General features: G+C 36.0%; 2 protein-coding genes across 2 annotated transcripts; both read right to left on the bottom strand.

Annotated features, from left to right (window-relative positions):
- Window positions 1–6,882: 6,882 nt before the first annotated feature.
- LOC132038562 (uncharacterized) lies at window positions 6,883–8,559 on the bottom strand. Its single transcript, XM_059429214.1, has 4 exons — window positions 8,259–8,559; window positions 8,080–8,135; window positions 7,490–7,705; window positions 6,883–7,411 (listed from the first exon to the last, which is right to left on the bottom strand). The coding sequence occupies exons 1-4, from the start codon at window positions 8,557–8,559 to the stop codon at window positions 7,109–7,111; spliced, it is 876 nt and encodes a 291-aa protein (XP_059285197.1). The 3' UTR covers window positions 6,883–7,108.
- LOC132036727 (uncharacterized) lies at window positions 7,895–9,628 on the bottom strand. The gene is made up of 2 exons (XM_059427105.1): window positions 8,931–9,628; window positions 7,895–8,841 (listed from the first exon to the last, which is right to left on the bottom strand). The coding sequence occupies exons 1-2, from the start codon at window positions 9,177–9,179 to the stop codon at window positions 8,698–8,700; spliced, it is 393 nt and encodes a 130-aa protein (XP_059283088.1). The 5' UTR covers window positions 9,180–9,628; the 3' UTR covers window positions 7,895–8,697.
- Window positions 9,629–11,468: the final 1,840 nt, after the last annotated feature.

Below are 11,468 nucleotides of genomic sequence, written 5' to 3' on the forward strand. Positions count from 1 at the left end.
GCTGAATTCAAAAGATATATGCATTTTGAAGAAGAGTTTTGGAAACAAAAGGCTGGTGTTAAATGGCAATCAGAAGGAGATAGAAATACAAGGTTTTTTCACAACTTGGTAAATGGAAGAAGGAAGAGAATGCAACTTAATAGAATACAGAATGATGAAGGTGCATGGTTGGAAGATAGGGATCAGATTTCAGCAGCAACTATAGATTTCTATCAGCAACAATTCTCTTCTAAGCCAACATCATTAGACTATAGCATCTTAGAGCATGTTCAGGAAGTTGTTACACAAGATCAAAATGATTTATTATGTTCTATGCCATCTTTGGAGGAAGTGCATAAAGCTGTATTTGAGTTAGCAGGTGATAGTGCAAGTGGCCCTGATGGTTTATCATGAATCTTCTATCAGAAATGTTGGGACATTGTTGGTGCAGATGTATACGATGTAGTTAAGTCTTTCTTTGATGGTCAAACTCTTCCAAAATCTGTCACTCACACTAACTTGGTGTTACTACCAAAGAAGGAAATTATCAACAACTTTTTCGATCTCTGCCTATCGCCTTAAGCAACTTCATCAACAAGATCATTACTAGAGTTATTCATGACGATTGGAATCTATTCGCCTTCCTTAATCTCTCGAACCAATAGTTTTGTAAAAGGAAGGAATATTATAGAAAATGTGTTACTTACTCAAGAGGTTGTTGCAAATATTAGAAAGAAGGAAAGGCCAGCAAATGTGATCCTCAAACTAGACATGGCAAAGGCATATGATAGGGTCTCTTGGAATTATTTAATTTGGTGATGAAGAGGATGGGATTTTCAGATGTGTTTGTGGATATGATTTGGAGAATCCTAGCTAATAACTGGTATTCAATCCTCATTAATGGTCAGGCTACTGGTTTCTTTCATTCTACAAGGGGAGTAAAGCAAGGTGATCCACTATCACCTGCTTTATTCATCTTGGCTGCTGAAGTATTATCAAGAGCTTTAAATAGCTTGTTTGATGAAGGGATGTACAAGGGCTATGGATTTCCCAAATGGAGCTCTAATCTGAATCATTTGTCATATGCTGATGACACAATAGTTTTTGCCTCTGCTGACAAATGGTCATTTCAAAGGATTATGAAGATTCCGTACGAGTATGAAGTCAAGTTTTCGGTCAAAAGATTAATGTTCATAAGAGTGCTTTCTACATGTATAAGAAAATATCTATTGAACTGGTGAATGAAGTCCAGCAAATCACAGGATTCTCAAGAGGTGAATTCCCTTTTACCTACCTTGGTACCTACCTTGGATGGCCAGTGTTTCATGCAAGAAAATAGAAGATATTCTATAGAGATATGATGAAGAAAGTTAGAGATAAATTGCAAGCATAGAAAGGAAAATTATTGTCATTTGGTGGGAAAGCTGTACTGATTAACAGTGTGCTGCAAAGCATTTCTGTATATCTGTTATCAGCAATGGCTCCTCCCAAATGTGTTATCAAAGAGTTGCATAAAATGTTTAATAGATTTTTCTGGCAAACAAAGGAAGATGGTAAATGGAAACATTCGTCTGAATGGAACAAATTGTGTTATCCCAAAGTGGAAGGTGGTTTAGGATTCAGATCATTGAATGATATTTCAAAAGCTCTTTTCTCAAAGCTTTGGTGGAGGTTTAGAACAAGTAACTCTTTATGGTCAAACTTTATATGGAATAAATACTGTAAGAAGGTTAGACCAACTCTTGTTCAATAGAAGGTGGTACTAGACATGGAAGTATATGTTAGAAGCTAGGAATGATATGGAGCATCATATCAGTGGGAGCCTCATCAAGGTTCTACATCAATATGGTATGATAACTGGTTGAAGATAGGTGCTTTGAATGATCAACTTCAGTTTCAAGCTTACAAGGATGACAGTGTAGAAGATCTAGTAGAAATAATGGAAGGAGATCATTGGGATATGACAAAGGTACAACATTTGTTTTGTGATGAAATAGTGCAGCTTATCAATAGTAAGCTTGGAAATCTGATTGAACATCAGGAAATTGAAAAACCTCGTTGGAGGCTTACTAGTTCTGGAAAATTCACAGCAAGTAGTGCATGGGAGTACATAAGGCAAAAAAGGCAGGTTTCCTCTTATTGTTCAAGGTTTTGGATCAAAGGTATGCCCTTTAAAATATCTCTTCTCATTTCGAGAGTTTGGTTTTACAGGTTACCTGTTGATGAGGTATTGCAAAGGATGCATATTTCTGTAGCTTCAAGATATTGTTGTTGTCACAGTCATCAAGAAACAATGGATCATTTATTCTTAATTGGTCCTTTTGCTATGAAAGTTTGGAAATATTATTGTGATGCAGCTAGAATTTCAGGACCTGTAATTCAGGTAAAACATGCAATTCTGAAATGGTGGAACACTCCTGTTAAAGCTAATTTGAAGACCGTATATCAAGCAGTTCCAGCTTTCATTTTGTGGAAACTTTGGAAGGGTAGAAATACAAGGAGGCATGAAGGTACTATCACTGTGAACAAGGTTATATATGAGATCAACAGAGGTATATTGTTATTGTCACAAAGCCTATTTCCTGGCATGAAGCAGTTTCCAAAAAGGTGGCCTTTCTTTGTGTAATATTTAGAAAACCTGAGAATGACAGTTATGCACAAGGAAGTAACTTGGTTACCACCAGGAAGGGGCAAATACAGGTGCAATACTGATGGTGCCTCAAGGGGTAATCCAGGCCCAAGTTTAGCAGCTTTCTGTATTAGAGATCATAATGGAGATTTAGTGTATGCAGCAGGGAAAAGATTGGAGGATACTACTAATGTAATAGCTGAAGCAGTTGCAATTGAAGATGGAATACATTATTGTGTAGATCATCAGCTATTACCTTTGATAGTAGAAACTGACTCTTTAACAATGCAGAAGATATTAGATGGAATATGGGAAGTGCCATGGAGGATATCATTGGTAGTTAAAAGAATTCAAAGGCTGAGAGAAGGAAAGCAGATTGGTGTGGCTCATGTGCTAAGAGAAGGAAACAGCCTGCGTATTTTTTTCACTAACCTTGTTTTGATTTTGCGGGTACCATGTAAGTTTCATAATTTTCAGGGAAGTTCCATCAACAGTAGAAAGATAATCAACATGGAAAAAACTCAAACTCCAAACGGTAGAATAAGAACAAAGGAAAGAGTTTTGAACTTAGGGAGGGAATAAACCGAATATAGGATCTTCAAAAGGTGTGGTATTAATGTTATGTTCAATCTACTGAAGGATGTACTATATCTAGTTGGTTGTTTATTAGACTGATATTGGATTGATTTGGAGTTTGAAGGCTGGATCAGTACTACTACAATGGATACAAGAAGTGCTACACAGAAGGTGCATCACTACACAAAGAGCAATCATCTTGATGGATCAGTATGCAGGAGGATTCAGCAGTCTATGCAGACCTGTGCTGATCTGCGAGCTTGGTTATATGGTGAAGCTGTGCTAGTCCTATAAAAACTCTACTGGAAGAGGCTTATTACAACCAAAAGCCTGAGGTTCTACTTCATGAGTTCTTGATCCATTCTATCTGTGAGACTTGTAGATGTGAAAAATGGATGCATGACAAGGCCTTGGAACTAGTTGGTTTTCTTCTTGTTGTGTTATTAGGATTAGTATAGTTTTAGCATTTCTATTTTCTTATATTTCTTTCTTTTTTCTTCTTTCTTGCTTGTACAGTTTGATTTATTTTAATAAATTTCCACCTTTTATGGTGGCTTTAATTAAAAAAAAAAAAAAAGAAATACATAATTGATACTTCATTATTTTGGATAAAACTAATTTTATTTGGCTAAAATGTTGGAGTTTGAGCCATGTTTTTTTTTCCTTCACAAACTAGTCTAGAAAAACAAACACACTGTTGAAACAAGTAGTCGTTGCATTTAAAGCAAAAGTTCTGAAAATGCGAAGTTGGCGTAAAAATTGCATTATAGATTAAGCTGAAGCAAGGAAAAAAAATCCATAATTGGAACAAATAAATTATTGTATATGATTATGGGGCGATTAACATTTGAAACGTGGGAGCTGTTTTTTTTTTTAAAAAATTTTTCATCCCTACATGCCTAAAAGAGAGCTTTGCCTCTCTATTTGCCACATTACATTACTTAAAGAATTTCCAAAACCGACGTCAAAATTCTATCTCAGAGGTAGGTTAGTGAAACCTTGATCGCTTTTCTAAAGTCGCAAAATACCGGCCTCACGAGGTCAGATTTTTTTTTTTTTCAAAAAAAAAAGTTGAAAAAAAAGACCTCCTGATGCCAACTTATTTAAAAAAAAAAAATACCGACCTCAGAAGGTCGGTTTTAAAATTACATTATAAAATGCACCACATGGGAATCGAACCCCTGTCTTGACAGTGGAAGTATACATTTCTACCACTGATGCTTGTTGGTGTAAGACTTTCGTTTTGTTTTATTGATAATCTTCAAATTTATTTTTTGCGAAATTCCTTAAGAAATTATTTTGCAAAAACCGACCTAGGGAGGTGGGTATTTTTCAAAAGAAAAAAAGTTAAAATAATAATGCGAAAAATTTTAAAAAAACATTTTGCAAGAAAAAAATAGTTTTAAATTTTTTTTGTTAAAAATATTAGTCCTAAGGGCGCTTTCTTCCTAACTTTTTTTAAGTCGGTTTCTACATGCTTTTTTTAGTAGCGTCAGTGTCTAGGGTGGGAGGGGGGGGGGGGGGCGTAAAGACTATGAAATATCCACAAGTTCAGCGGGTAATCAAAACTATTGATAATTTAGGTGTGCAAGTGATAATTCGGTCGAATTTAGGGGACTCTTTACCTATTCTGCCTAATTCTAAGTGAATCCAACTCATCTTCCTTAATATATTATACCTTTTGGATAATAAAATGTATGAGTAAGCAGCGGCGAATCTAGATTTTCTAGAACATGGGTGCATCACTAAATAAAAGGAGAAAATAAAATTAGTAAGTGTAAATTGATCCCTATTCCATTTCCTTATGATAAATAACTAGTAGGGATGCAGAAGCTCGGTTGGTTGACTACACAGAAATTTCATCTTGTTGGTGGGGTTCGAATCCCCACGTTGTAATCCCTTCCCATTTCCCCTACCCTACCCCCCCCCCCCATGTAATAAAAATTAAAAAAATGATAAATAATTAAACATTCAACCAAGTGCAGCATTTAGCCTTTTTGTAGCATGTCTGCCAGTAGGTAATATTAGATGAATTCTACAAAATATGTACATAAATTACTTTTTCTGCAGAGAGACCATGAATTCATGTGCACCATAATTTTTAAAGTAAATCCGCCCCTGTGAGTATGGGTTTGCTTAACTCTCGTTATAGTTGAATCACATGTATAAGAATTTAAACATTATAAATATAAAAATATTAATTAGAACTTGGTAAAGGTTGAAAAGAAATGATATTAATTACTTTGTGTAATCAATGGTAAAGGTTTCGAATTCATTGGCCAAGGGCACAAAATTTAACACATTAACTAGATAAAGTTAGTTACGATTAAATATCATCTTGCCATTAGCAGACTTATGTATCTTGACTCTTGAGAAATAAAAATCCGTCCTTCGATTTAAACACCTTGACCCTATCATTGGCATCCCAAGAAAATAATTAGATTGTAGTATCAATATATGCAAGATCTTCATTCATTAATATTTTGGCATATGTAACATTATTACATAATCGTCCTTCTTCATATATATTCATAAATTGTCTAAATAGGGGTTTGCTAAGTCTCGTAATCACGATTGCTTCTCTTGCAAAAATAAAAAGAATGCAGAAATGCTTGGGACCCCCCTGAACTTGCATGTTTTTATTGAGTGCACACTTAAACTATGGGTAGGATTAATTACCCCCCTGAATTTGCATTTTAACGTGTCGTGTACACCTTAAGTGTCTAAAGCCCACAAAAAGTGACTTTAGTCCCTGTTAGGCGCGTGAGGGTGTAATTTCAACACCAAATCAGACACCCCAACAGTAAAATAATGTTAAAATCATATTTTCCTTTTAATTTTTTACATCCCTTCTCTCTCTTTCTTCCCTATTTATTCACCATAAACCCTTCTCCATTAATTTGAAATTCCTCCATTTAAATTCATCTCTTTGCCATCAATTTCTGTCCTTCATCATCAATTTTTGTCCTTTATCATCAATTTCTTTCATTTCCATCAATTTCTTTCCTTGTCATTTGTCTTTGAATCCATGAATTATAATAGGAGGCTTGTTTGTGCATGTGGGTGTCCTCTAATAGTGCGAATTTCATGGTCGGATGACAACCCAGATCGTAGATTCCTCGAATGTAGATACTATGGGGTATATAATATCCATAAAATTCTTTTTTTGGTAATTTTTGGTATTAGGTAATTTTCTTAAGTTTGATTATGTTGCCTTTCTTTTATGCAATGCAGTCCCTATTTCGAACTCCATGTAGGTTCTTCGATTGGTCTTACCGGAATTTCCAACTCAAGCAAATAGTGTCATTTCGGGTCTGTTGAAAAAGACGAACAAGCAACAACAGCAGTTGAAGTGGAGAAGGACATTAAAATTAGTTTTGTGCTTTAGTTTGATGTTTAATGTGATAATGTATTTGATCCTAATCTATCACTGATTTAAGGCTATGTTTGTGTTAATTTTGTTGTTGTTAGACGATGGAAGGTGTACATTTTGGCGGATATGTGTATGTTTTTAGCTGTTTAAGTGTATCTTTTTGCTGATTAAAGAAATATATGTGCAATTATGTTTCTAATATGCCTTGAATCAGTTGGTTTTTTATCCGAGAATTACAAGCAATATGTGTAGGCTGCCAGAGATGTAATTAAACATACACATTACACAACGAGGTAAACATAAGCCATACACAGTTGACACAAATGATACCACATAAGATAGATGCATTTGATAACACCATCAAAATGCTTCATCGTTTCACAAACATAACTGCACCAAAGTGCTCAATTGTTTCAACAAAAAACAGCCACATCTAGATCCACTTAAAACAACAAAAGGCAATAACACACATTAGTTTAAGTTTGATTGAACAACCACCACAAACACCTGAATACTAACAGTCAGTCTAACATTCACCATCAACACATGCACTAAGTTTTCTTTGAGAGAGATTTTCCCTTAGCAGCTTTTGTCTTTGCAGTCTTTGAGGGAGTTTTTCCCTTGGCAGCTTTTGAGGTTGACTTTGCCTTGGCTTGTGCCCTCGTCTGAATCCCAACAGCTTTTGACCTGGTTTTGATGCGATGCATAGCACTTTGGACTTGAAGTTCCCTTTGAGTTACAACTTGTTTGCCTTTCCACTTCAATCCTTTGGTGGGGTGATAACCAATATCACAAGTAACAAGTGCAGAACTCCTCACACCAGTATTCACCCTTCTACTGCTAGCCAATCCTTGCTGAAACATAAAGAAATTTGATTATTTTGTGGACTAACTTTTGAAAACACAAGATTAACAATTTAAGAGGACACTTACATTAATTGCAGTATATCCAGTTTCAGCAACAAATACACCTTGTCCCACAACCCTTGGTCTCTTGTAACCACTTCTTACACCTACTCCTCTACTGCTAGTACTTGTTCCTCTACATTTAGTACTTGTTCCTCCACCTCTAGTGCTAGGAGTTCCTCTTTCACATTGACCTCTACCCCTTTTAATTCCATTAGAGGATTGTTGTGAGTGTTCAGCACACTAGAACAAATATAATTGTTGTGTAAGCAATTTAAGCAATTCAAAATTAGGATTTAAGCAATGTAAGCATTTCAAATTCTGGATTTAAGCAATGTATTTACACTCAAATTCAGGATTTAAGCAATGTGAGCAATTCAAACATAATAGTTGGGTAAGAAATTTAACCAATGTAAGCAAGTATATCTCTGGTGTGGGTCTTGATTTGGTCTTAGGCATAGGATTTTTTGGACAGCCCCTTTTGTTATCAGTGGCTCCTCTGCAGATTGAACATGTCATTGTTATCCCATACTTAGGCAACTTACCAGCTTTTCTCACTTCTCCAACCTCTTTTTTTTTTTTTTGTTCTTAGGAGGTCTACCAGGCATCTTTCTCACTTCAGGTGGCTCCACAATTGGATTTGTACTCTTTGGCCACATTTTCATGTTTGGAACTAGTTGAATAAAGCTAGAATAAGATTTCAAATATGTCTCTTTTCTGTATCAGCTTGAAATTTCTTGTGATGAATCCATATTCAGATGGTTCATTGATGCAATAGCATGGGCATATGGGATACCTTTCAGTTCCCATGATCTGCAGCTACACTTCTTTTGTCCCAAATTCACAGTATGCCAATATGACCCTTCTAACACTTCAAATCCTTCATCACCATTCCAATCAATGTTACATTGCATTGATCTCTCTACATTGACATTGAACACCATCATTGCCATTGGAGATATATCATATGTCCATGTTTCAGCAAATGCTCTTGACTTAGAAATTCTGTTCGTCACCTTAATTCTGATTTCTTCCAATATTGAAATAATAGTCTTATGCCTTGGTCCCAAGATCCATGCATTGAAACTTTCTGCCATGTTATTATCCACACTGTCACATTTGGAGAAAGTTTGAAAGTATGCTTTGCACCATTTCTCTTTGTTGTACTTGATGAGGTCCTCTACAATACCTCTACCCAACCTGGCTAGACCATCAAGCTTGTGCTTAAAATTTGCCTAAAATGTTGCTCTAGCACAACCCCAGAATCTCTTCCTTCTCTCCATGCCTCTCCAGCTTTGTGACCAATTTGCTAAGATGTGCCTAGCACACATCCTGTGCTCACATTCAGGAAAAATTTCTTCAGAAGCAGATATTAGTCCCTGCAGTTTCAAAACAAGATATAAAACTGGTTAGTGTTAGTCCAAAATAAATATAAGACAGAAATATAAGGCTGAAGTTTTGAGTTTACCTTTTGCATATCACTGATGATAACTAATTGAGAACCAGCTCCTAAGTTCAGATCCTCTCTCAAAATCATCATGAACCATCTCCATGTATCCTTGCTTTCAGTACCAACTACTGCCCATGCAATTGGAAACATTTGATTGTTTCCATCTTTACCAACAGCTGCCAACAGTTGACCTTTACAAATTCCCTTTAAAAATGTCCCATCCAGCCCTATACACTTCCTGCACCGTGGCTGGAAACCCCTTTTCATAGCAGCAAAGCATATGTAGAAAGATAGGCTATTTCATCCCATTTTCTCCACCAGTCAGCCTAACAAGACAAGTGCTGCTAGGATTTGTTTGCAGCAACACATCCTTGTAGTCTAGAATTCTATTAAATTCAGCAACATGGTCCCCCATAACCTCTTTCAACACCATTTTTCTTGTCTTTAAATACACTGCCTTGCCTACATAAACACTCATCTTTGCTTACCCAATCTTGAATTTCCCAGCCTTTAATCCTAGGCTGTGAGATAATCCTATCTTTCAAAAACTTTGATAAAATTTTTGAACTACAAAGGAAATTAGTGTTCTTCCTTGTGCAATTGTGCCTTGGGCTGTAGGTCTTGATAGTGAAGTTCTTACTTCTACCTTCCTTGCTAACATACAACAACCATGGACATCCACTTTTACACCTCACCCTTACTCTATGAGTTCCATTCACATACTTATCTAACTCCACGCCCTTTTTATAGCATATTTTGTTATCGCCTCTCTAAGCTCTTTAACACTGTCAAATACCAAGCTACACTGCCATATAACAACCTCATAAGTTGGGTCATATATCACTCTATTACTCTTTCTTCTACCCCTTAACTGCCCTCCTTCAAGTTCATCATCGAAATGTGAGCAACTCATCATCGATTGGAAACTATCACAGTCAGAACTATCATAATATGGCTCATCTCCTGCCAGTTTACCATTAAAGTTTTTCTTGCCTTTATCAATTTCACCATACCCTTTATCTAGTCCAACTTCACCGAGAAAACCTTTTGGTTGTTCCTTCTTCTTGTTGTTACACCTCGGAAATTTCCTTTAGCGTACAAGTGAATAGACTCATGAGGGACACGATGAACATGAGGTTTAGAGGAGCGAGAGATAATAATTGGTAGTCCTAATTAAGATTTCCAAAGATATTAGACTTGAGGAAAGAAAGTTGTTAAGAAGCGAGTCACAAGTTAGTGTAACGGATGAATTTTTGAGCATTGAGTTAATGATGTCCTAATGATGCCCCAAGAAAAATTATAACGTCCCTTAGAATGGTATTGAAGTGTTGAACAAGTGTTAAAGAAGGTTCCATAAGGATCGAGAGATCAAATGAGTCGACGAAACAACTGCGAAAATGGTGGACATGCGGCCGACATATCGCCGTATAAAATATACGGACGTATGTCCAGCCGTAGATCCATCCCTAACACCATGACTCATCGACCAAATATACGGCCCAACATACGACAAGATATTTTATACGGACCGTATGTTGGTCCGTATATTTCCATCGGGGCTGAAGTGTGTTTTATATAAGGAACATTTCCTTTTTCATTCCATTCATTTCATTTCTCTCCTCCACCATTCAAGAAGCCTCTAGAGTGTTCCAAACACTTCATCCATGAGAAATCACTAGAAATCAAAGACCAACAACAAGAAATCAAGAGAATCAAGTGAAAGAAACCCATCAAAAGTCATACAAATCAAGAAATCCCAAGAGAGAGAAAGTAGGGTTTTGGTGGAAAAGGTGAATTGTCATCCAAAGCTTGTCCCTCCATCATCCAAGGTAAGTTTCATGTTTATTACATGCTAATTGAAGTATTGTTATGTTGAAACATATGAATTGAAAGAGTGTATAGCAAATGGGTTAGATATGGAAGAATAATGTCATCTTGAAATAGTAGTTGGATTGAATCTTGGAAATGAATATGTTGATGATATAAATACGCCATAAATGACCTTTAGGACATGAAATAAGTATTGGATACGAAAGAATACGACGATGGATTTTAGTCATAATTATGGAATGCGAATCATGTGAATGAACTACGATTATTGTTAATGATATCGTGATGATTATTATGAATGTTGGGAGTTGATATGGAATATGGCGGAAAGTAGTATAAACAAAGGAGATGCTGCCCAAATTTCTATAGCCTTAGTAAGTATGATTCCACGATTATATAGCTAATGTCGATAAGAATTCCATTGAAGGTAAACGAGAGCATTAAGGGAGAACGAGCAAGCAATAGAGATAAGCTAAACGACAAAGGTATGTAAAGCTTAGCCCTTTCTTTTCAAGGCATGACTTCTATGGCATGAGTTTCCTCCTTTACTATGAATGTTCTGTTTCTAAGAAAGTAAAGATCCTCACTCATGAATAGCTATACGAGATAAGAGATATGAGATGAGTACGATGATGATGACGATAGTAAGCTAAAGTCTAGAAATGTCATAGTCTACGATATGACGCTCCTAAGAAGTTAATGAGGTAATATATGTAATCTAATGAT

The sequence above is a fragment of the Lycium ferocissimum genome, chromosome 11, assembly GCF_029784015.1.
Source record: "Lycium ferocissimum isolate CSIRO_LF1 chromosome 11, AGI_CSIRO_Lferr_CH_V1, whole genome shotgun sequence".
Taxonomy (NCBI): domain Eukaryota; kingdom Viridiplantae; phylum Streptophyta; class Magnoliopsida; order Solanales; family Solanaceae; genus Lycium; species Lycium ferocissimum.

Coding starts and splice junctions, on each gene's coding strand:
- LOC132038562 (XM_059429214.1), bottom strand. CDS start 8,559: ATGGCAGAAAGTTTCAATGCATGGATCTTGGGACCAAGGCATAAGACT. Junction 8,136..8,258: donor CAGATCATGGGAACTGAAAG/GTATCCCATATG, acceptor TTATTCAACTAG/TTCCAAACATGAAAATGTGG. Junction 7,412..7,489: donor CTGGATATACTGCAATTAAT/GTAAGTGTCCTC, acceptor TTTATGTTTCAG/CAAGGATTGGCTAGCAGTAG.
- LOC132036727 (XM_059427105.1), bottom strand. CDS start 9,179: ATGAAAAGGGGTTTCCAGCCACGGTGCAGGAAGTGTATAGGGCTGGAT. Junction 8,842..8,930: donor TCATCAGTGATATGCAAAAG/GTAAACTCAAAA, acceptor TTGAAACTGCAG/GGACTAATATCTGCTTCTGA.